Genomic DNA, 21516 nt, shown 5'->3' on the forward strand with positions numbered 1-21516 from the left:
GACAACTAAGATGCGACTTGAGTAAACACCGTGATGCATTCAAATCCGGGCAACCCTAAAACCAGGAATCCGGTTGCCCTTCAATTCCATTCCTTCAATGTTTGTTAAATCCACAAAAAAATTTGCCAATTGAGTTCAGTGTTTTTTATAACACCAATTAGTAAAATATTAGAAACAAAGCTCACTTGAGATCCAACGGCGAAAAATGAAATTGTTGTCGACGACCATTACTCGTCGCTTTAAAGATTCCAAATATTTACTTTTCAGCGCCTATCTTGTTCATCCAATTGACGTTCCATTCTTGAGCTCCATGAGGGTTTAAATTCCTTAAAGATCCACTAAAACGCCATTCGCGTTACAACGACTCTCGACGCCAATGCAGGTTAATTAAATATTCTACTGCGTCAACCTGATCAAATCTACCCATTTCCACTACTACATGAAGCCTACCAAAAATACGCGCAGACGACTCTTCCCACAAAGACACTAAGTAGTAGGGGAGTGACAGGAATGACTTGTCCCGAAAAGGAAAATAAAAAAACGACCAAATGCTACGCAGATTCCGACTGGGTTTAGCAACCCAGTAATAACGCGAATTCACATTTAACGACGACGTTCTCGTTGTCTTCGCCCATGCCGTCGTGGATGCCAAAGCTCCGTATTGTACCATGAACTTGTTTTCAACTTTACATATGGATCAGCTTCACTTCTCATCCTTGACAGTATCTGGTTAAAACAAGTGCGCCACTTTTCAAAAAAGAAAGTTCTTATTGAATAATTCGCCTGAAAATCCGGTTTCAAAGTACGCGTACAATACTCTCTCTGATGCTGAAGGGCCAACAAATCAATGCACTGAACGCTTTGCTTTCAAACCTCGATCTCAACACTATCCAGATTTGTCTCCGGTCGTCCTGAAACTGAATCCAACAGGATCTATCCTCGGTCGTTTCAAGTTACTTCCTACACAAGGCCCCACAAGCCTTAAGTTTTATAACATTAACGTGTATAAGTTCTATACTTTTTCACCCCGTCTATTACGTTAGGCTGATTAGATGCTTCGCACATGTTGGTAACTTCCATCAATATTTGGGGAAAGCAAATTCGTATACGGGTATACAAGTAATTGACAAACGTGCACAATGGAGCTTCCTGTTAAAACTAAAGCTAAGAGTAGAAAAGAGTATAGTTTGATGCATTCCTTTACCTACTATCTCTCAGCATTCTCCCAACAGTTCACGATACCCCACTGCACAAAGAACCCCTCAGTCCGAAGAACATATTTCAGAAAAACCGCTGACAACACGAACCACCCTAAGACTTTTCACACAAAGGTGACCGGAACCATAAAAATGTTGAGGTACTCTTCGACAATAGGCCACTTCGGAAAATACCATAATACTCTTTATTTGTCCCCCCAAATTTTGCATAAGCATCGTTTTCGTTTACTTTTGGGACCACTGTTAAGTCCCAAGAGAAACTGGAAACAACGCTTATGCAAAATTTGAGGGGACAAACAAGGATTATTATGGTAGTTTCCGAAGTGGCCTATTAACGGCAAATACAAAAATAACGTTTCTACTGTCTACTTACTGTCTTCATCTGTTCGGACTGTAACGTTGGGACTGGAAGGTCCACCACCCTTGATTGTAGAAGCAAACACTTCAAAACTGTAGTGAGTATACATCATAAGATCCGTCAAATCTGCTTTACGTTTAGTAACAGTTCGACGTTTATGTTCTTCAGCTTCTTCTGTCCTCCAATAGACCACAGTGTAATTTATGATCGTACCGTGCTGCCTTTCAATTGGAACTTCATCCCACTGTACTAATATTGTCGTCGAGCTTGTATGGTGTCCTCTTACGTTGCTGGGAGGAGATCCGGGCGCTGAGAAAAAAAATAATGGATACATGTTATCAAGAAGTGGAAAATCTAAGATGATAACAACTACCAACTAGTTTTAGCAGTACTATTGCGAAAATTCATGCAACAAGAGATTTAACAACTAGAAAGAAGCTTTGCGTTTGTCGGTAAAAGATAAGTAAAAGTAAAACTTCGCGCGCAATGCATTTGTATCCTTAAGAGGTAACAAAATTTTAATGGGAGTGAAGTAAAAAAGCTCCTCTTATTCTAGTTTATTTCACACCGTTATTCCCTTCTCAACAACTGTGGTTGAAATGCAAGAAATAGACTGAAATAAAACAACACTTTTGGAGTTGGTGAGAGCGTCGCATCGGTATCGCGAGGTCACGGGTTCAAACCCCGTTGAAGTTCGGAAATTTTCAGGCTTCTTTACGCAATAGGCCATTTCTGAGTTCATGTCTGCCTCCTCTTCAAAGCGAGTCTAAGTGCGAATTTTTGTGATGGTAATTAGTTCTACTTTAAATAGAAATGAAAACTAATTATCATAAAAAAAACTTCGCACTTAGACTCGCTTTGAAGAGGAGGCAGACATGAACTCGGAAATGGCCTATTGTTAATATTGTGTTCATAAATGCGAGGATCACAGCTTCACTTGATGTTTGGAAGTTTCAGCCTGATGCTTTCGATTACCGCAAATGCAAAGCCTAATCTCTCTAATACCTATACGACAGTGCATGATCAACTCTAAGACCTTTAGTCTCCAGTCCTTGCATACTTGTCAGTTCAATTGAGACGTCCAAGTATACGTTGCTGGAATCTCAGCCGCAGCTTCCACTTGCTAGGTCACTTCCGAACGCATAAATAACCAGCTTGTTATATATTGTGTTGTAAAGGAAGGGTAAAAGTCCACTAACCTGACTGGTTTGTTGTGACCTCTGTACCATTGCTATACGGACCATCTCCTATGACGGTAGACGCCAAAACGCTGATGTTATACTTCACATTGATAATCAGATCAGTCAAGTTTGCATGCATTGCTGGAGGCTCAACAGTCGTTGTGTTGACAGGTGCATTTGTAATTCTTTCAGTTATTGCTTGATACCGCACGGTGTAACTTGTTATGATACCGTTTTTATCAGAATCGGGCACATCACCCCATTGAACAAGGATACTAGTGGATGTTGTGTCTACTGCCTTTAATTCCTTAGGAGGAGCACTAGGAACTGAACAAAAATATAATAAAGTGACATTGAGACATTTGCCAACAATGCAACATACATCCTTTTTTCCGCATTCTTCATTGCTGACTAATAAGTAAGATTATAACGAGACTTATTATTCCACTATCACGCCATTTTACCATATTTGGTCAAGAGAACGCGCAAAATATGAGAAGGTAATACACTGTACTGTCGTGTCCCGGTTTGACCGGTTTTGAATAGAGCAAATATGGATGGAACGGGAGGTTTTCAATGAAAGAAATTGTTTTCAGCACGATGCAAAGACTGAGAATTTAGCTTGTCACATCGCTTCAGTGACACTCGTCATTTTGTTTATCCAATCAAATAAAGATCGCTGGCTGGCTTTTTGTGCTGTTTACATCGTTCGCACGCGCCATGAAGGACAGATGATGCATATTTTAAAAACACTCTTACCAAATAAAATTGAAGCAAAATAAAATCTTTTTTGTAGTGGAATAATAAATCTCTTATTCGATGGTTTAACATATAATCCTCGCGGACATTTTGCTCATTGTTCATATTTTTCCTCGCCCCTGCGGAGCTCGGACAAATACCACGCAACTCGCAAAATATCCGCGCATATTAAACCATCGAATAAGATGTATATATCGAACTTGACGTGATAAGTTACAGCCCACTGCGGAATCTTATACTCCAAAGGAAAAAGGAAAATAACAATCAAAGGACTGTATGTGGTAAAAAGGGGGGGACTAAATTTACCAAACAAGTTTTTTAGATCCACTTAGGAGAAAGCAAGGCAAGACCAGTAGTTTAAATGCATTATCCAATGGCGCGATCTTCTCATCCTAGGCAGAGTTAATACCAATAAATGGGCCTTAGATTCGAGTGCCGGGTTCTTTTTGGTCCCTGCAATGCCGCAAAAGTCTTTCTCCTTGTGCATGGGTTTCCTTCTTTACTGATCATGAGAAGCCACCAATGTATTTGACCAGGACAAATTCAAATCGAATGGGTTGAATTGGATATTTAAGCGACCTTGGGTTTTTTTAAACGTGCGCCCAGTTGTTCAAAGCCTTATTCAGCTAGTCTTGGCTTACTGGAGTTTATTTATCAATGGAAAACGTTTCCACAAGATTTTTAGCCTTAAATCATCTTGTTTTCAATAAAATTACATTGTTCAGGCTTCTTGGAAGGCAAAATTCTAACCCTCGGATGGTATTTACTGGTGGATTAGTGTTAATCGGTTTTTTAAGAACTTGGTCCTAGTCTTTAACGTGTCTCTTTGCTATCATTCCTATCACCAAGACAAAACTCTTACTTGCTTTACTATATCAGCTTAGTAGCTGTGCCAAACGACATAAGATTACAAAATTACAAAAGAATAGTGAAGAAAGGAACTAAAAAGAGAATAGCAAAAAATACAACTACAACACATGCCGGCAAATTATCGTAACAGCACAACCAGACGAACAATATTTGTGATGTGCAATAAAATCAAAAATAGCCAATCAGTGTATACTTACCATCTTGATCTGTAAGGATTATGAGTGGTTGACTGACATTCCCACCTCCTTTAATAGTAGACGCAAACACTGTAATGCTGTAGTTGGTGTATTCATTCAGATCTGTTAGAGTAGCTTCAGTGTCAGTCACATTCTTAGTTAGTTCACGACCATCAGATAACGCCTTGTAGGAAACTGTGTAGCCCAATATAACACCATTTTGATCGGCAACTGGCACTTGATCCCACTCAACAAAAATAGTGGTAGAACCTGTGCTGCGTCCAGTGACGTTAGCTGGAGGAGCATTTGGCCCTGTAGAAATGGAGATAGCAAGCACAAGAGATATGCAAACTTACGATGTTCACATAACTGAGATTAACAAATACACGTACATTCCACTTGTTGAAAAAGATGAAAATGCTATAAACTCAGTGTTCCATGTACCGTTGCCTTTTTGCCATTAAGGAGTTTAAGAAACCACGACAGCTACCGCGACGAAAATGTCACTTCAAAATATAAGATTGAGCTATTTTAAGTATTTGATGATTATTCCATCTTGTTTATATTATACAATATGGGCGAATTGTCCTATAACTGGATTGGTACGGACGGATTTGAAGTAAAGATTGAGAATGAAAGATTCACTGTAATTTGTCCACGTTGTCGTCAAAACCTTAAATTTGGTCATGTCACGTAGTAGTTTTGACGAGTACCGGAGATAAATGTTAAAAAAATGCGTGCCGCACGTGCAGCACGATCATTTGGGTTCTTTTAACCAATAATATTACTGCTTTTTGGCATTGTCATTGTTTGGCTACAGCTACGACAACGCCACAAAACAATAATATCATTGGTTGAAAGAGAAGAAAAACAATCGTGATGCACGCGCGCCACGAATTTTAACTCGTGCAGTACTCTGCATAACAACAACGTGAAATCACCAAATTTGAGCTTTTAACGACAACGCAGGCGTACAAATGCAAACCTTTCAACCTAAATTTTTACTCTGAAACCACTCGTGTAAATTTAGTTTTAGGATAACAAGAAAGAATCACGAAAGACATAGGATTGTGTAAAGTTATATTTTGAGGGTGACGTTTTCGTCGCCGTCGTAAAGTCCCTACTGCAAACGAACACTACATTAAAAAAAACGTTTATCAACAAGTGTTGGAATAATGTGGTTTTGAGCCATAAGCAAAGTAAGCGAAGTTAGAGAGCTGATAAAAGAAGACAATTTGCATTGCAGTGCGGAGACAGTGCGGCTCAGTGGTTAGGGCGCTTGCCTTGAGATCCAGGGATCCACGGTTAAAGACACGTTCTGACCACTAGTTGAATTTGCTCGTGGTAGTCCCTGGTTCAACTTCTCAGCTGCACTTGTAAATAGCCAACTAGTTTGCTTCCGGCCAGTTGGGATTCTTAACGGTTTTCACTTATGGCGTTATTTTATTCAAACATGGTAAAAGAAAACGGTTTATTTGAGATTATCTGGACAACGTTACATACGACTATTAAAGCCCTCTATACCAATCTAATTTTATGACAGTTGGCACACATTTTCCATGCGAAACGAGTTGCAGTCATGATAAATTATATTTTATGGCGACGTTCTCGCTTGCTTTAAGGGGTCTCTGTTGGTAGTAAGTCGTATGTGATTTGGGTTATGGAATTCTCACAAAGAGATGACTTTTGCCCGGTTTCGTGCTCATGAGCCCTGGCTGATTTACTTACGGGCTTCATCTGTGATGACAATGACAGGTGTACTGATATTTCCACCACCCTTGACAGTAGATGCAAACACTGTGATGCTGTAGTTGGTGTATTCATTCAGATCTCTTAGAGTAGCTTCAGTGTCAGTCACATTCTGAGTTAGTTCACGACCATTAGATAACGCCTTGTACGAAACTGTGTAGCCCAATATAACACCATTTTGATCGGCAATTGGCACTTGATCCCACTCAACAAAAATAGTGGTAGAACCTGTGCTGCGTCCAGTGACGTTAGCTGGAGGAGCATTTGGCCCTGTAAAAACGGAGATAGCAAGCACAAGAGATACGCAAACTTACGATGTTCACATAACTGTGATTATTATACATCAAACTCACTATGAAAAATCTGATTGGTCGAGAGCATTCAATCAATTCACTATAGCTTGTGAACTTGACATGATAAATGTAATTTCTGCCGCGAATATTACATTTATCATGTCAAGTTCAAAGTCTGCCTGGTTACTAAGCCCCTTGGAGTGTTCTCCTCAGAAACAAAATGGCTGAACGCTTCGCTTCTTTTTCTGAGGATGAATTATGTAAAAAATGTATAAAACAATTATTGAATTCGGTTTTCGCATGATATCATGAACTATCAAAACCTCGTGTCTGTGTTATCTACCTCAGCCTTCAGCTTTGGCAGATAACACAGACCTCGGTTTTGATAATTCATGATATCATGCTCAACCTCATCCAATAATTGTTTATTAACAAATACACGTACATTCAACTTCCTGAAAAAGATGAAAATGCCATAACTCAGTGTTCCATGTACCTTTGCCTTTTTGCCATTAAGGAGTTTAAGAAACCACGACGGCTACGGCGACGAAAATGTCACTTCAAAATATAACTTTGAGCTATTTTAAGTAATTCATGATTATTCCATCTTTTTTATATTATACAATATCGGCGAATAATCCTATAACTGGATTGGTACGGACGGATTTGAAGTAAAGATTGAGAATGAAGGATTCACTGTAGTTTGTCCACGTTGTCGTCAAAACCTTAAATTTGGTCATTTCACGTAGTAGTTTCGACGAGTACCGGAGATAAATGTTAAAAAAATGCGTGCCGCACGTGCAGCACGATCATTTGGGTTCTTTTAACCAATAATATTACTGCTTTTTGGCATTGTCATTGTTTGGCTACAGCTACGACAACCCCACAAAACAATAATATCATTGGTTAAAACAGAAGAAAAACAATCGTAATGCACGCGCGCCAAGAATTTTAACTCGTGCAGTACTCTGCATAACAACAACGGGCGTTTTCCATTTACAAAAAATTTCCGGAAATTTCGGTGGAAATTTCCATCGCGTGAAAAACGTGTTCCATTTAACTCAGGTCCGTTCCCGCCCAGTGATTGCGATTTTACGCGCCAACATTTAAAAATGTGGCCCTGAATAGCCTGAAGTGATAAGACCTTTCAAAAGTTGTAAATGGAACACACATTTCCATCGGAAAGTTTCCAACGGGAAAAGAAGACTACCTTTTCAGAAGTTCCGTTTATTCCGGATATTTTCCAGTGGAACGAACCAAAAACGTGTGTTTCATTTACATCCCAACCGGAATTTCTTGGTAAATGGAAAACGCCCAACGTGAAATCGCCGAATTTGAGCTTTTAACGACAACGCAAGCGTACAAATGCGAACCTTTCAATCTATATTTTCACTGTGAAACCACTCGTGTAAATTTAGTTTTAGGGTAACAAGAAAGAATAACGAAAGACATAAGATTGTGTAAAGTAATATTTTGAGGGTGACGTTTTCTCGGCGTACTAAAGTCGCTATTGCAAACGAACACTACATTAAAAAAACGTTTATCAACAAGTGTTGGAATAATGTGGTTTTGAGCCATAAGCAAAGTAAGCGAAGTTAGAGAGCTGATAAAAGAAGACAATTTGCATTGCAGTGCGGAGACAGTGCGGCCCAGTGGTTAGGGCGCTTGCCTTGAGATCCAGGGATCCACGATTAAAGACACGTTCTGACCACTAGTTCAATTTGCTCGTGGTAGTCCCTGGTTCAACTTCTCAGCTGCACTTGTAAATAGCCAACTAGTTTGCTTCCGGCCAGTTGGGATTCTTAACGGTTTTCACTTATGGCGTTATTTTATTCAAAAATGATAAAAGAAAACGGTCTATTTGAGATTACCTGGACAACGTTACATACGACTATCAAGGCCCTCTATAACAATTTTATTTCATGACAGTTGGCAAACATTTTCCATGCGCAACGAGTTGCAGTCATGATAAATTATATTTTACGGCGACGTTCTCGCTTGCTTTAGGGGGTCTGTGTTGGTAGTAAGTCGTACGCGATTTGGGTTATGGAATTCTCAGAAAGAGATGACTTTTGCCCGGTTTCGTGCTCATGAGCCCTGGCTGATTTACTTACGGGCTTCATCTGTGATGACAATGACAGGTGTACTGATATTTCCACCACCCTTGACAGTAGATGCAAACACTGTGATGCTGTAGTTGGTGTATTCATTCAGATCTGTTAGAGTAGCTTCAGTGTCAGTCACATTCTTAGTTAGTTCACGACCATCAGATAACGCCTTGTACGAAACTGTGTAGCCCAATATAACACCATTTTGATCGGCAACTGGCACTTGATCCCACTCAACAAAAATAGTGGTAGAACCTGTGCTGCGTCCAGTGACGTCAGCAGGAGGAGCATTTGGCCCTGTAGAAATGGAGATAGCAAGCACAAGAGATATGCAAACTTAGGATGTTCACATAACTGAGATTAACAAATACATGTACATTCCACTTGTTGAAAAAGATGAAAATGCTATAAACTCAGTGTTCCATGTACCGTTGCCTTTTTGCCATTAAGGAGTTTAAGAAACCACGCCGGCTACGGCGACAAAAATGTCACTTCAAAAGATAACTTTGAGCTATTTTAAGTAATTCATGATTATTCCATCTTTTTTATATTATACAATATGGGCGAATTGTCCTATAACTGGATTGGTACGGACGGATTTGAAGTAAAGATTGAGAATGAAAGATTCACTGTAGTTTGTCCACGTTGTCGTCAAAACCTTAAATTTGGTCATGTCACGTAGTAGTTTCGACGAGTACCGGAGATAAATGTTAAAAAAATGCGTGCCGCACGTGCAGCACGATCATTTGGGTTCTTTTAACCAATAATATTACTGCTTTTTGGCATTGTCATTGTTTGGCTACAGCTTCGGCAACGCCACAAAACAATAATATCATTGGTTGAAAGAGAAGAAAAACAATGGTGATGCACGCGCGCCACGAATTTTAACTCGTGCAGTACTCTGCATAACAACAACGTGAAATCACCAAATTTAAGCTTTTAACGACAACGCAGGCGTACAAATGCAAACCTTTCAACCTAAATTTTTACTCTGAAACCACTCGTGTAAATTTAGTTTTAGGATAACAAGAAAGAATCACGAAAGACATAGGATTGTGTAAAGTTATATTTTGAGGGTGACGTTTTCGTCGCCGTCGTAAAGTCCCTACTGCAAACGAACACTACATTAAAAAAACGTTTATCAACAAGTGTTGGAATAATGTGGTTTTGAGCCATAAGCAAAGTAAGCGAAGTTAGAGAGCTGATAAAAGAAGACAATTTGCATTGCAGTGCGGAGACAGTGCGGCTCAGTGGTTAGGGCGCTTGCCTTGAGATCCAGGGATCCACGATTAAAGACACGTTCTGACCACTAGTTCAATTTGCTCGTGGTAGTCCCTGGTTCAACTTCTCAGCTGCACTTGCAAATAGCCAACTAGTTTGCTTCCGGCCAGTTGGGATTCTTAACGGTTTCACTTATGGCGTTATTTTATTCAAAAATGATAAAAGAAAACGGTTTATTTGAGATTATCTGGACAACGTTACATACGACTATTAAAGCCCTCTATACCAATCTAATTTTATGACAGTTGGCACACATTTTCCATGCGAAACGAGTTGCAGTCATGATAAATTATATTTTACGGCGACGTTCTCGCTTGCTTTAAGGGGTCTCTGTTGGTAGTAAGTCGTATGTGATTTGGGTTATGGAATTCTCACAAAGAGATGACTTTTGCCCGGTTTCGTGCTCATGAGCCCTGGCTGATTTACTTACGGGCTTCATCTGTGATGACAATGACAGGTGTACTGATATTTCCACCACCCTTGACAGTAGATGCAAACACTGTGATGCTGTAGTTGGTGTATTCATTCAGATCTCTTAGAGTAGCTTCAGTGTCAGTCACATTCTGAGTTAGTTCACGACCATTAGATAACGCCTTGTACGAAACTGTGTAGCCCAATATAACACCATTTTGATCGGCAATTGGCACTTGATCCCACTCAACAAAAATAGTGGTAGAACCTGTGCTGCGTCCAGTGACGTTAGCTGGAGGAGCATTTGGCCCTGTAGAAACGGAGATAGCAAGCACAAGAGATACGCAAACTTACGATGTTCACATAACTGTGATTATTATACATCAGACTCACTATGAAAAATCTGATTGGTCGAGAGCATTCAATCAATTCACTATAGCTTGTGAACTTGACATGATAAATGTAATTTCTGCCGCGAATATTACATTTATCATGTCAAGTTCAAAGTCTGCCTGGTTACTAAGCCCCTTGGAGTGTTCTCCTCAGAAACAAAATGGCTGAACGCTTCGCTTCTTTTTCTGAGGATGAATTATGTAAAAAATGTATAAAACAATTATTGAATTCGGTTTTCGCATGATATCATGAACTATCAAAACCTCGTGTCTGTGTTATCTACCTCAGCCTTCAGCTTTGGCAGATAACACAGACCTCGGTTTTGATAATTCATGATATCATGCTCAACCTCATCCAATAATTGTTTATTAACAAATACACGTACATTCAACTTCCTGAAAAAGATGAAAATGCCATAAACTCAGTGTTCCATGTACCTTTGCCTTTTTGCCATTAAGGAGTTTAAGAAACCACGACGGCTACGGCGACGAAAATGTCACTTCAAAATATAACTTTGAGCTATTTTAAGTAATTCATGATTATTCCATCTTTTTTATATTATACAATATCGGCGAATAATCCTATAACTGGATTGGTACGGACGGATTTGAAGTAAAGATTGAGAATGAAGGATTCACTGTAGTTTGTCCACGTTGTCGTCAAAACCTTAAATTTGGTCATTTCACGTAGTAGTTTCGACGAGTACCGGAGATAAATGTTAAAAAAATGCGTGCCGCACGTGCAGCACGATCATTTGGGTTCTTTTAACCAATAATATTACTGCTTTTTGGCATTGTCATTGTTTGGCTACAGCTACGACAACCCCACAAAACAATAATATCATTGGTTAAAACAGAAGAAAAACAATCGTAATGCACGCGCGCCAAGAATTTTAACTCGTGCAGTACTCTGCATAACAACAACGGGCGTTTTCCATTTACAAAAAATTTCCGGAAATTTCGGTGGAAATTTCCATCGCGTGAAAAACGTGTTCCATTTAACTCAGGTCCGTTCCCGCCCAGTGATTGCGATTTTACGCGCCAACATTTAAAAATGTGGCCCTGAATAGCCTGAAGTGATAAGACCTTTCAAAAGTTGTAAATGGAACACACATTTCCATCGGAAAGTTTCCAACGGGAAAAGAAGACTACCTTTTCAGAAGTTCCGTTTATTCCGGATATTTTCCAGTGGAACGAACCAAAAACGTGTGTTTCATTTACATCCCAACCGGAATTTCTTGGTAAATGGAAAACGCCCAACGTGAAATCGCCGAATTTGAGCTTTTAACGACAACGCAAGCGTACAAATGCGAACCTTTCAATCTATATTTTCACTGTGAAACCACTCGTGTAAATTTAGTTTTAGGATAACAAGAAAGAATAACGAAAGACATAAGATTGTGTAAAGTAATATTTTGAGGGTGACGTTTTCTCGGCGTACTAAAGTCGCTATTGCAAACGAACACTACATTAAAAAAACGTTTATCAACAAGTGTTGGAATAATGTGGTTTTGAGCCATAAGCAAAGTAAGCGAAGTTAGAGAGCTGATAAAAGAAGACAATTTGCATTGCAGTGCGGAGACAGTGCGGCCCAGTGGTTAGGGCGCTTGCCTTGAGATCCAGGGATCCACGGTTAAAGACACGTTCTGACCACTAGTTCAATTTGCTCGTGGTAGTCCCTGGTTCAACTTCTCAGCTGCACTTGTAAATAGCCAACTAGTTTGCTTCCGGCCAGTTGGGATTCTTAACGGTTTTCACTTATGGCGTTATTTTATTCAAACATGATAAAAGAAAACGGTCTATTTGAGATTACCTGGACAACGTTACATACGACTATCAAGGCCCTCTATAACAATTTTATTTCATGACAGTTGGCAAACATTTTCCATGCGCAACGAGTTGCAGTCATGATAAATTATATTTTACGGCGACGTTCTCGCTTGCTTTAGGGGGTCTGTGTTGGTAGTAAGTCGTACGCGATTTGGGTTATGGAATTCTCAGAAAGAGATGACTTTTGCCCGGTTTCGTGCTCATGAGCCCTGGCTGATTTACTTACGGGCTTCATCTGTGATGACAATGACAGGTGTACTGATATTTCCACCACCCTTGACAGTAGATGCAAACACTGTGATGCTGTAGTTGGTGTATTCATTCAGATCTGTTAGAGTAGCTTCAGTGTCAGTCACATTCTTAGTTAGTTCACGACCATCAGATAACGCCTTGTACGAAACTGTGTAGCCCAATATAACACCATTTTGATCGGCAACTGGCACTTGATCCCACTCAAAAAAAATAGTGGTAGAACCTGTGCTGCGTCCAGTGACATCAGCAGGAGGAGCATTTGGCCCTGTAGAAATGGAGATAGCAAGCACAAGAGATATGCAAACTTAGGATGTTCACATAACTGAGATTAACAAATACATGTACATTCCACTTGTTGAAAAAGATGAAAATGCTATAAACTCAGTGTTCCATGTACCGTTGCCTTTTTGCCATTAAGGAGTTTAAGAAACCACGCCGGCTACGGCGACAAAAATGTCACTTCAAAAGATAACTTTGAGCTATTTTAAGTAATTCATGATTATTCCATCTTTTTTATATTATACAATATGGGCGAATTGTCCTATAACTGGATTGGTACGGACGGATTTGAAGTAAAGATTGAGAATGAAAGATTCACTGTAGTTTGTCCACGTTGTCGTCAAAACCTTAAATTTGGTCATGTCACGTAGTAGTTTTGACGAGTACCGGAGATAAATGTTAAAAAAATGCGTGCCGCACGTGCAGCACGATCATTTGGGTTCTTTTAACCAATAATATTACTGCTTTTTGGCATTGTCATTGTTTGGCTACAGCTTCGGCAACGCCACAAAACAATAATATCATTGGTTGAAAGAGAAGAAAAACAATCGTGATGCACGCGCGCCACGAATTTTAACTCGTGCAGTACTCTGCATAACAACAACGTGAAATCACCAAATTTGAGCTTTTAACGACAACACAAGCGTACAAATGCGAACCTTTCAACCTATATTTTCACTCTGAAACCACTCGTGTAAATTTAGTTTTAGGATAACAAGAAAGAATCACGAAAGACATAGGATTGTGTAAAGTTATATTTTGAGGGTGACGTTTTCGTCGCCGTCCGAAAGTCCCTATTGCAAACGAACACTACATTATAAAAAACGTTTATCAACAAGTGTTGGAATAAATTATGTGGTTTTGGGCCATAAGCGAAGTAAACGAACTTCGAGAGCTGACAAAAGAAGACAATTTGCATTGCTGTGCGGAGACAGTGCGACCCAGTGGTTAGGGCGCAGTCAACACTAACGGCCATCTGTCAAACTGACATTGGACATTTCCTTACAATTACATGAAGCAATATCCCATTTTAATATTGACAAGCTTACCGCTCTAAAAAGAATGAAAACAGGCAGAATTACAGCTTTACTTTAACAAGAAATAGCGTTTCTAAGCTATGCCGGGCTGATCTACAGTATTTAGGTCTAAAAACCCCGTTGAAGACGGTTAACTTTCAATTGTTTTGCTGGGTACTACTATTTCAATACTCTAAAAAATTCGATTTTCCAGGAGTTTGTCTCGTTAGTCTAGTGTATATCGGAAACTGCAAGGTGAAGCCAGCGATCCGGGTTCAACTCTTTGCCTCGCCTATTGTGAATCTTTTCAGCTTGTTTAACATCTTTGTTTCGTTGAAGTAGATTTGAAGTCTAAAGTAGACTGTACGTCGTATAAGTTGAATAAAAAGAAAAATGTCAGTTTGAGGGATGGAAAGAAGTGATCGACCTTAGGGCGCTTTCCTTGAGATCCAGGGATCCACGGTTAAAGACACGTTCTGACCACTAGTTCAATTTGCTCGTGGTAGTCCCTGGTTCAACTTCTCAGCTGCACTTGTAAATAGCCAACTAGTTTGCTTCCGGCCAGTTGGGATTCTTAACGGTTTTCACTTATGGCGTTATTTTATTCAAACATGATAAAAGAAAACGGTCTATTTGAGATTATCTGGACAACGTTGCATACGACTATTAAAGCCGTCTAAAACAATTTAATTTCATGACAATTGGCACACATTTTCCATGCGAAATGAGTTGCAGTCATGATAAATTATATTTTACGGCGACGTTCTCGCTTGCTTTAGGGGGTCTGTGTTGGTAGTAAGTCGTATGCGATTTGGGTTATGGAATTCTCAGAAAGAGATGACTTTTGCCCGGTTTCGTGCTCATGAGCTCTGGCTGATTTACTTACGGGCTTCATCTGTGATGACAATGACAGGTGTACTGATATTTCCACCACCCTTGACAGTAGATGCAAACACTGTGATGCTGTAGTTGGTGTATTCATTCAGATCTGTTAGAGTAGCTTCAGTGTCAGTCACATTCTTAGTTAGTTCACGACCATCAGATAACGCCTTGTACGAAACTGTGTAGCCCAATATAACACCATTTTGATCGGCATCTGGCACTTGATCCCACTCAACAAAAATAGTGGTAGAACCTGTGCTGCGTCCTGTGACATTAGCTGGAGGAGCATTTGGCCCTGTAGAAATGGAGATAGCAAGCACAAGATATATGCAAACTTACAATGTGCACATAACTGAGATTAACAAATACATGTACATTCCACTTGTTGAAAAAGATGAAAATGCTATAAACTCAGTGTTCCATGTACCGCTGCCTTTTTGCCATTAAGGAGTTTAAGAAACCACGACAGCTACCGCGACGAAAATGTCACTTCAAAATATAAGATTGAGCTATTTTAAGTATTTGATGATTATTCCATCTTTTTTATATTATACAATATGGGCGAATTGTCCTATAACTGGATTGGTACGGACGGATTTGAAGTAAAGATTGAGAATGAAAGATTCACTGTAGTTTGTCCACGTTGTCGTCAAAACCTTAAATTTGGTCATTTCACGTAGTAGTTTTGACGAGTACCGGAGATAAATGTTAAAAAAATGCGTGCCGCACGTGCAGCACGATCATTTGGGTTCTTTTAACCAATAATATTGCTACTTTTTAGCATTCTCATTGTTTGGCTACAGCTACGACAACGCCACAAAACAATAATATCATTGGTTGAAAGAGAAGAAAATAATCGACCTATATTTTCACTCTGAAACCACTGGTGTAAATTTAGTTCTAGGATAACAAGAAAGAATCACGAAAGACATAGGATTGTGTAAAGTTATATTTTGAGGGTGACGTTTTCGTCGCCGTCCGAAAGTCCCTATTGCAAACGAACACTACATTAAAAAAAACGTTTATCAACAAGTGTTGGAATAAATTACGTGGTTTTGAGCCATAAGCAAAGTAAGCGAAGTTAGAGAGCTAACAAAAGAAGACAATTTGCATTGCAATGCGGAGACAGTGCGACCCAGTGGTTAGGGCGCAGTCAACACTAACGGCCATCCGTCAAACTAACATTGGACATTTCCTTTCAATTACACGAAGTAAAATCCCATTTTAATATTGACAACCTTACCGCTCTAAAAAGAATGAAAAACGGCAGAATTACAGCTTTACTTTAACAAGAAATAGCGTTTCTAAGCTATGCCGGGCTGATATACAGTATTTAGGTCTAAAAACCCCGTTGAAGACGGTTAACTTTCAATTGTTTTGCTGGGTACTACTATTTCAATACTCTAAAAAATTCGATTTTCCAGGAGTATGTCTCGTTAGTCTAGTGTATATCGGAAACGTCAAGGTGAAGCCAGCGATCGGGGTTCAACTCTTTGCCTCGCCTATTGTGAATCTTCTCAGCTTGTTTAAAAACTTTGTTTCGTTGAAGTAGATTTGAAGTCTAAAGTAGACTGTACGTCGTATAAGTTGAATAAAAAGAAAAATGTCAGTTTGAGGGATGGAAAGAAGTGATGACCTTAGGGCGCTTGCCTTGAGATCCAGGGATCCACGGGTAAAGACGAGTTCTGACCACTAGTTGAATTTGCTCGTGGTAGTCCCTGGTTCAACTTCTCAGCTGCACTTGTAAATAGCCAACTAGTTTGCTTCCGGCCAGTTGGGATTCTTAACGGTTTTCACTTATGGCGTTATTTTATTCAAACATGATAAAAGAAAACGGTCTATTTGAGATTATCTGGACAACGTTGCATACGACTATTAAAGCCGTCTAAAACAATTTAATTTCATGACAATTGGCACACATTTTCCATGCGAAATGAGTTGCAGTCATGATAAATTATATTTTACGGCGACGTTCTCGCTTGCTTTGGGGGGTCTGTGTTGGTAGTAAGTCGTAAGCGATTTGGGTTATGGAATTCTCAGAAAGAGATAACTTTTGCCCGGTTTCGTGCTCATGAGCCCTGGCTGATTTACTTACGGGCTTCATCTGTGATGACAATGACAGGTGTACTGATATTTCCACCACCCTTGACAGTAGATGCAAACACTGTGATGCTGTAGTTGGTGTATTCATTCAGATCTCTTAGAGTAGCTTCAGTGTCAGTCACATTCTTAGTTAGTTCACGACCATCAGATAACGCCTTGTACGAAACTGTGTAGCCCAATATAACACCATTTTGATCGGCAACTGGCACTTGATCCCACTCAACAAAAATAGTGGTAGAACCTGTGCTGCGTCCAGTGACGTCAGCAGGAGGAGCATTTGGCCGTGTAGAAATGGAGATAGCAAGCACAAGAGATATGCAAACTTACGATGTTCACATAACTGAGATTAACAAATACATGTACATTCAACTTGTTGAAAAAGATGAAAATGCCATAAACTCAGTGTTCCATGTACCGTTGCCTTTTTGCCATTAAGGAGCTTAAGAAACCACGACGGCTACGGCGACGAAAATGTCACTTCAAAATATAAGTTTGAGCTATTTTAAGTAATTCATGATTATTCCATCTTGTTTATATTATACAATATGGGCGAATTGTCCTATAACTGGATTGGTACGGACGGATTTGAAGTAAAGATTGAGAATGAAAGATTCACTGTAGTTTGTCCACGTTGTCGTCAAAACCTTAAATTTGGTCATTTCACGTAGTAGTTTTGACGAGTACCGGAGATAAATGTTAAAAAAATGCGTGCCGCACGTGCAGCACGATCATTTGGGTTCTTTTAACCAATAATATTACTGCTTTTTGGCAATTGTCATTGTTTGGCTACAGCTACGACAACGCCACAAAACAATAATATCATTGGTTGAAAGAGGAGAAAAACAATCGTGATGCACGCGCGCCACGAATTTCAACTCGTGCAGTAGTCTGCATAACAACAACGTGAAATCACCAAATTTGAGCTTTTAACGACAACGCAAGGGTACAAATGCGAACCTTTCAACCTATATTTTTACTCTGAAACCACTCGTGTAAATTTAGTTTTAGGATAACAAGAAAGAATCACGAAAGACATAGGATTGTGTAAAGTTATATTTTGAGGGTGACGTTTTCGTCGCCGTCCTAAAGTCCCTATTGCAAACGAACACTACATTAAAAAAAAACGTTTATCAACAAGTGTTGGAATAATGTGGTTTTGAGCCATAAGCAAAGTAAGCGAAGTTAGAGAGCTGATAAAAGAAGACAATTTGCATTGCAGTGCGGAGACAGTGCGGCTCAGTGGTTAGGGCGCTTGCCTTGAGATCCAGGGATCCACGGTTAAAGACACGTTCTGACCACTAGTTGAATTTGCTCGTGGTAGTCCCTGGTTCAACTTCTCAGCTGCACTTGTAAATAGCCAACGTGTTTGCTTCCGGCCAGTTGGGATTCTTAACGGTTTTCACTTATGGCGTTATTTTATTCAAACATGATAAAAGAAAACGGTCTATTTGAGATTATCTGGACAACGTTGCATACGACTATTAAAGCCGTCTATAACAATTTAATTTCATGACAGTTGGCACACATTTTCCATGCGAAATGAGTTGCAGTCATGATAAATTATATTTTACGGCGACGTTCTCGCTTGCTTTAGGGGGTCTGTGTTGGTAGTAAGTCGTATGCGATTTGGGTTATGGAATTCTCAGAAAGAGATGACTTTTGCCCGGTTTCGTGCTCATGAGCCCTGGCTGATTTACTTACGGGCTTCATCTGTGATGACAATGACAGGTGTACTGATATTTCCACCACCCTTGACAGTAGATGCAAACACTGTGATGCTGTAGTTGGAATTTCGTGGTTATGTACTCAAAATTTCGAGGTTGTGAATACAAAGTTTCGAGTTTGAAAATTTGAAGCAGGAAAACTGATCACGAAATGCCGTGTCCCTTATGGGCCACCGTACTAATGCATCTGATCCCGTAGTGGTCAAGTTTGTAAAGTAAGACCGAATGAAAAACGGCCACTCGATTCCTTTCTTTATTAGGACTAAACGTTTCCTCATACACTTTTTATATTTTAGTATCACCCAACTAGTGAACTAATGCAAATCCTGCATTTTGATTGGCTACGCTACTAGATAACTATTAGTAATAGTCCTCGAGTATCGAAAAGCGTAACCTTTTCTTTCGTTTTATCCCGGCCAAATAAATATTTCTTCAACTTGCATTCGCTAACTTTGTTATTGCCTTTTCTGTTCAACTAGTTGGCCCTCAAGAGCCACGGGTCAATAGCCCATTCGGCTTCGCCTCATGGGCTATTGACCCTTAGCCCGCAAGGGCTACGGGTCTAATTGTTAAATAAGAACTAATGCATGATGTCAACACTGCTTCAGCGCCAATGAAAATATGTAGTTTATTTATGAAAACATCTGACGTCCATTCTCACAGCACCCGCTTCTCTACTTCTAGTACTTTTTACATAAATGCACTTGAGGTGCAAAGAATCAGTGCCACACTATGGAATGAGATATCACATACTCTTAGTGACCTACTAAAAGGTCTTTCAAAGCAAGGATTAAAAAATTCATTGCTGCATGAGTATGCTGAACAAAGAAAATGCCTTTCTTGATACATACGAAATCATTCGTATTAAAACCCGCGAAATCTTGTAAGCAACTACAACCCATATCGTCCGTTATGGAAAAAATCTAGTCTTAACATTCTTCACTTGCTCTTAATTTTAGTAGTTTTAAAATAATATTCACTAAATCATACTAGTATCATTATATCTTCCAATTTATAATACATTTAGACTATCTACTTGCTCACTGGCCCGCCTAGATTAACCCTTGCAATTCGCGGGCCAGATAAGATGCAACTCTTACTTAATACGTGTAGGAAAAAATAAAGACTGTTGTTAAAATGATCAACCGTATGAAACCCTTTTATTAAATGGAGAAAAATTCTGCAAGAGAATAATTTCTTTATATCCATATTATCTCGTATAGTGTAATCACAATATCTAGAATGGCATGTCGAGTTAAAGTATTTCTCTTGCAATCCATATTGATCCTTGATTAAAGCGGCTTTGCCGAGGTAAGTAATCACAGTAATGATTATCAGAAGGAGGAGTCACAGACGCAAGCTTTGAACCAACAGTTCAAAAATAGTCATTGAGGAAGTTTGGCAATTGCCAAGGATCACGGGTTTTAGTTCAAGTATTGTTTTAGGATTACGGCTTCTACGAAGAATTAGGCGATTAGTTCAACCTAAAGTTTCTGTCATACTGTTAATATTTACACTACAGTAAGCATGACACCAGAGTTTCTTATTCAAACGTGAAAGAAATATATTTTTTTTAAATCAAGTCAAGCTGTAACATCACCAAAGAGGAAAACGATATGGGGCACCATAAGAACACCCTTTTCTCAACTTCAAACGTTTTCAAATAGAAGATACCGAATTACAATATCAACCACTGACATTATAAGCTAACAGTGCAATCATAAACTTACTGTCCTCATCTGTGATCACAATGATAGGTGCACTTTTATTTCCACCTCCTTTGATAGTAGATGCAAACACTGTTATGCTGTAGTTGGTGTATTCATTCAGACCTTTCAGAGTAGCAGTAGTTGTTGGAGCAGTCACAATATGAGTTTGTTGAGACCCATTAGGCAATGCCATGAAGGTAATCGTGTAACTCAATATAACACCATTTTGATCAGTAGCTGGAACTTCGTTCCATTGAACAAAAATACTCGTTGAGCTTACATTGCGTCCAGTGACGTTGGCTGGAGGAGCATTTGGCCCTGTTGATAAAAATAATAGATACTGAATTACAACATCAATCACTGACATTATAAGCTAACAGTGCAATCATAAACTTACTGTCCTCATCTGTGATCACAATGATAGGTGCACTTTTATTTCCACCTCCTTTGATAGTAGATGCAAACACTGTTATGCTGTAGTTGGTGTATTCATTCAGACCTTTCAGAGTAGCAGTAGTTGTTGGAGCAGTCACAATATGAGTTTGTTGAGACCCATTAGGCAATGCCATGAAGGTAATCGTGTAACTCAATATAACACCATTTTGATCAGTAGCTGGAACTTCGTTCCATTGAACAAAAATACTCGTTGAGCTTACATTGTGTCCAGTGACGTTGGCTGGGGGAGCATTTGGTCCTGTAGATAAAAAAATTGAGAACACTCAAGCATTGATCACAGTCTTAAAAGAGCTGGATAATACTACATTTTTAAAATAGAGACTTTCTGAGTCTGAATATGCAAACGAACTCGACCTGCTAAAGATTTACCTGAAGGGTACAGCCGATATATCCTCGTGCGGTTGAAACTTAAGTTCTAACCAGATCTTTTGTTGACTTAACTGTCCGCGTAATGAGCTTGACGAGCTGAC

General features: G+C 39.4%; 1 protein-coding gene across 1 annotated transcript in view; it reads right to left on the minus strand.

Annotated features, from left to right (window-relative positions):
• Nucleotides 1-21516, minus strand: part of LOC138024911 (receptor-type tyrosine-protein phosphatase delta-like) — a 67289-nt gene that overhangs the window by 23009 nt on the left and 22764 nt on the right. Inside the window, exons 8-17 of the mRNA XM_068872109.1 lie at nucleotides 20611-20908; nucleotides 17150-17439; nucleotides 15059-15349; nucleotides 12852-13142; nucleotides 10423-10713; nucleotides 8718-9008; nucleotides 6290-6580; nucleotides 4583-4873; nucleotides 2775-3083; nucleotides 1591-1884 (exon numbers count right to left, since the gene is read on the minus strand). Of these exons, the coding sequence (XP_068728210.1) occupies nucleotides 1591-1884; nucleotides 2775-3083; nucleotides 4583-4873; nucleotides 6290-6580; nucleotides 8718-9008; nucleotides 10423-10713; nucleotides 12852-13142; nucleotides 15059-15349; nucleotides 17150-17439; nucleotides 20611-20908 (2937 nt within the window). The remainder of the gene's footprint in view (nucleotides 1-1590; nucleotides 1885-2774; nucleotides 3084-4582; nucleotides 4874-6289; nucleotides 6581-8717; nucleotides 9009-10422; nucleotides 10714-12851; nucleotides 13143-15058; nucleotides 15350-17149; nucleotides 17440-20610; nucleotides 20909-21516) is intronic.

Source organism: Montipora capricornis, chromosome 11, assembly GCF_036669925.1.
Source record: "Montipora capricornis isolate CH-2021 chromosome 11, ASM3666992v2, whole genome shotgun sequence".
NCBI classification, from domain to species: Eukaryota; Metazoa; Cnidaria; class Anthozoa; order Scleractinia; family Acroporidae; genus Montipora; species Montipora capricornis.